At 20.8% G+C, this 1705-nt stretch overlaps 1 protein-coding gene across 1 annotated transcript; it reads left to right on the top strand.

The window, feature by feature from the left end:
* Positions 1–472: 472 nt before the first annotated feature.
* On the top strand, positions 473–1224 carry PVVCY_0700920 (conserved Plasmodium protein, unknown function; the record flags this gene model as incomplete). Its single annotated transcript, XM_037634167.1, has 2 exons — positions 473–481; positions 970–1224. 2 exons carry the CDS (start codon positions 473–475, stop codon positions 1222–1224), a joined length of 264 nt encoding a protein of 87 aa, XP_037490309.1.
* Between the last annotated feature and the right edge of the window lie 481 nt (positions 1225–1705).

The following is a 1705-nucleotide window of genomic DNA, read 5'->3' as shown; positions in this document are numbered from 1 at the left end:
AACTAGGTAGTTATATATTAATATTAATACTTATTAATTTTTTGTTTTTTCTAAAAAATTATATGTGAATTTTGTTAAAATATATTTTAATATTATTATTATTATTATATATGGTGAACAATATACATATATTTTCAGACTCTTTTATATATATTTAATATTTATATTATTTTTTTTTTTTTTATCATTCTTTTATATACATAATTAGAAAAAAAAGTAATATAATAAAATATACCTTTTGATATTATATATATTTTTTTTGTCTTTGAAATTATTTTATTTCTTTGTATTTTTTAAAAATAATCATTTGGTCATATATATATATTATATATATATGTGACATAATCCAAAAACTTCTAATAATAATAATAAATATAAAATATATCTATTTTTTTGAATACATGAAATCAATAAAACGTATATAAACAAAAAATATATTGTTCTAAACAGAAAACACAATCAGTGAGAAAAAATGACGAAAGTAAATAAACCGCCTACAACCACCAATCCAAACATAAAACTGAAGAAACCAAATTCTAAAGAAGAAGTAATATATACATACATGCATAATATATGCATAATATATATATATATTGTGTGTTCGAGTGTTTTATATCATATCGATGTTTGATTACTTAGGACTTATACTTTTATGCACATAACTCATTTGTTTATATATATATAATAAAACATGAATAATACAGATTCATATTTATATGTCTAAGCGTTTTATTTTAAAATATTGTGATTTTGTTTATGTTTGGTGAATTGTGCATAATTTTGCTGTTTTGTATGAACACATTTTGCATATGGCTATTTGTTATAATAGTGTCATATGCTGTGAAAAATGCAAAATCAGGAATTTGCCATATTTGCATCGCTTTTTTCGATTACATTATTTATCAATTTCATTGCGTGTGACGATTTAGCTTTTATCACATAATGTCGTATCTATTTCTTTCTTTTTAGGAATTTTATCAACCTGTAAAAAAAACAGTAATTACAAAAACACCACCAAATAAAGTAGTACCACCTAAAAGACCTGATGAAAGTCCTTCACCTCAAAAAAAATTAGAAGACGGTTCAAATGCTAATGACCCAAATAAAAAAGATGCATCTACAGATAAATCAAAAGCAAACTCTGATAAAAAAAATGATAATGGAGGTAGCCAACTAGGTATTTTTTCATGGCTATGGAGATACTTTCCAAAAAAAAAAACATAATTTTGTCTTACTATTTTAAAATTATAAAAAAATATATATATATATATGTTATAATATACTAATTGTATATATATATGAAGACTCAAATGTGTATGTGTTTTATTCTTACAAATCTTTATACCCTTTAGTTTATTATCATTTACTTTTTTTTCATTCTTTATTTTATTTTCTTTTTTTTAATTGGACTTATATTTAAAATAAAAAAAATTGAAATTCCCAAAATGTATATCATTTTTTTTCTTCGTTTCACTTTTGCATTTCTATTTTATTAAAACATTTTTTTTTATGAAAAAGATGCTTTTTTAGTGCCGTTAAAATTTATATGTATATAATATATCTATATATATATATAATATTTATTTTTCATTTTATATAAAAAAAATTGTAAAAATTGCAAATGTTGTAAATACTGTGGAAATATATATTCGATAAAATTATGACCAAGTCAGGCACAAGGAGGAAAGAAGAAAAAGGAAAGTTT

This window comes from Plasmodium vinckei (assembly GCF_900681995.1).
Source record: "Plasmodium vinckei vinckei genome assembly, chromosome: PVVCY_07".
Taxonomy (NCBI): Eukaryota; Apicomplexa; class Aconoidasida; order Haemosporida; family Plasmodiidae; genus Plasmodium; species Plasmodium vinckei.
The sequence above is the reverse complement of the archived record's forward strand: the minus strand, read 5'-3'. Positions and strand labels throughout refer to the sequence as shown.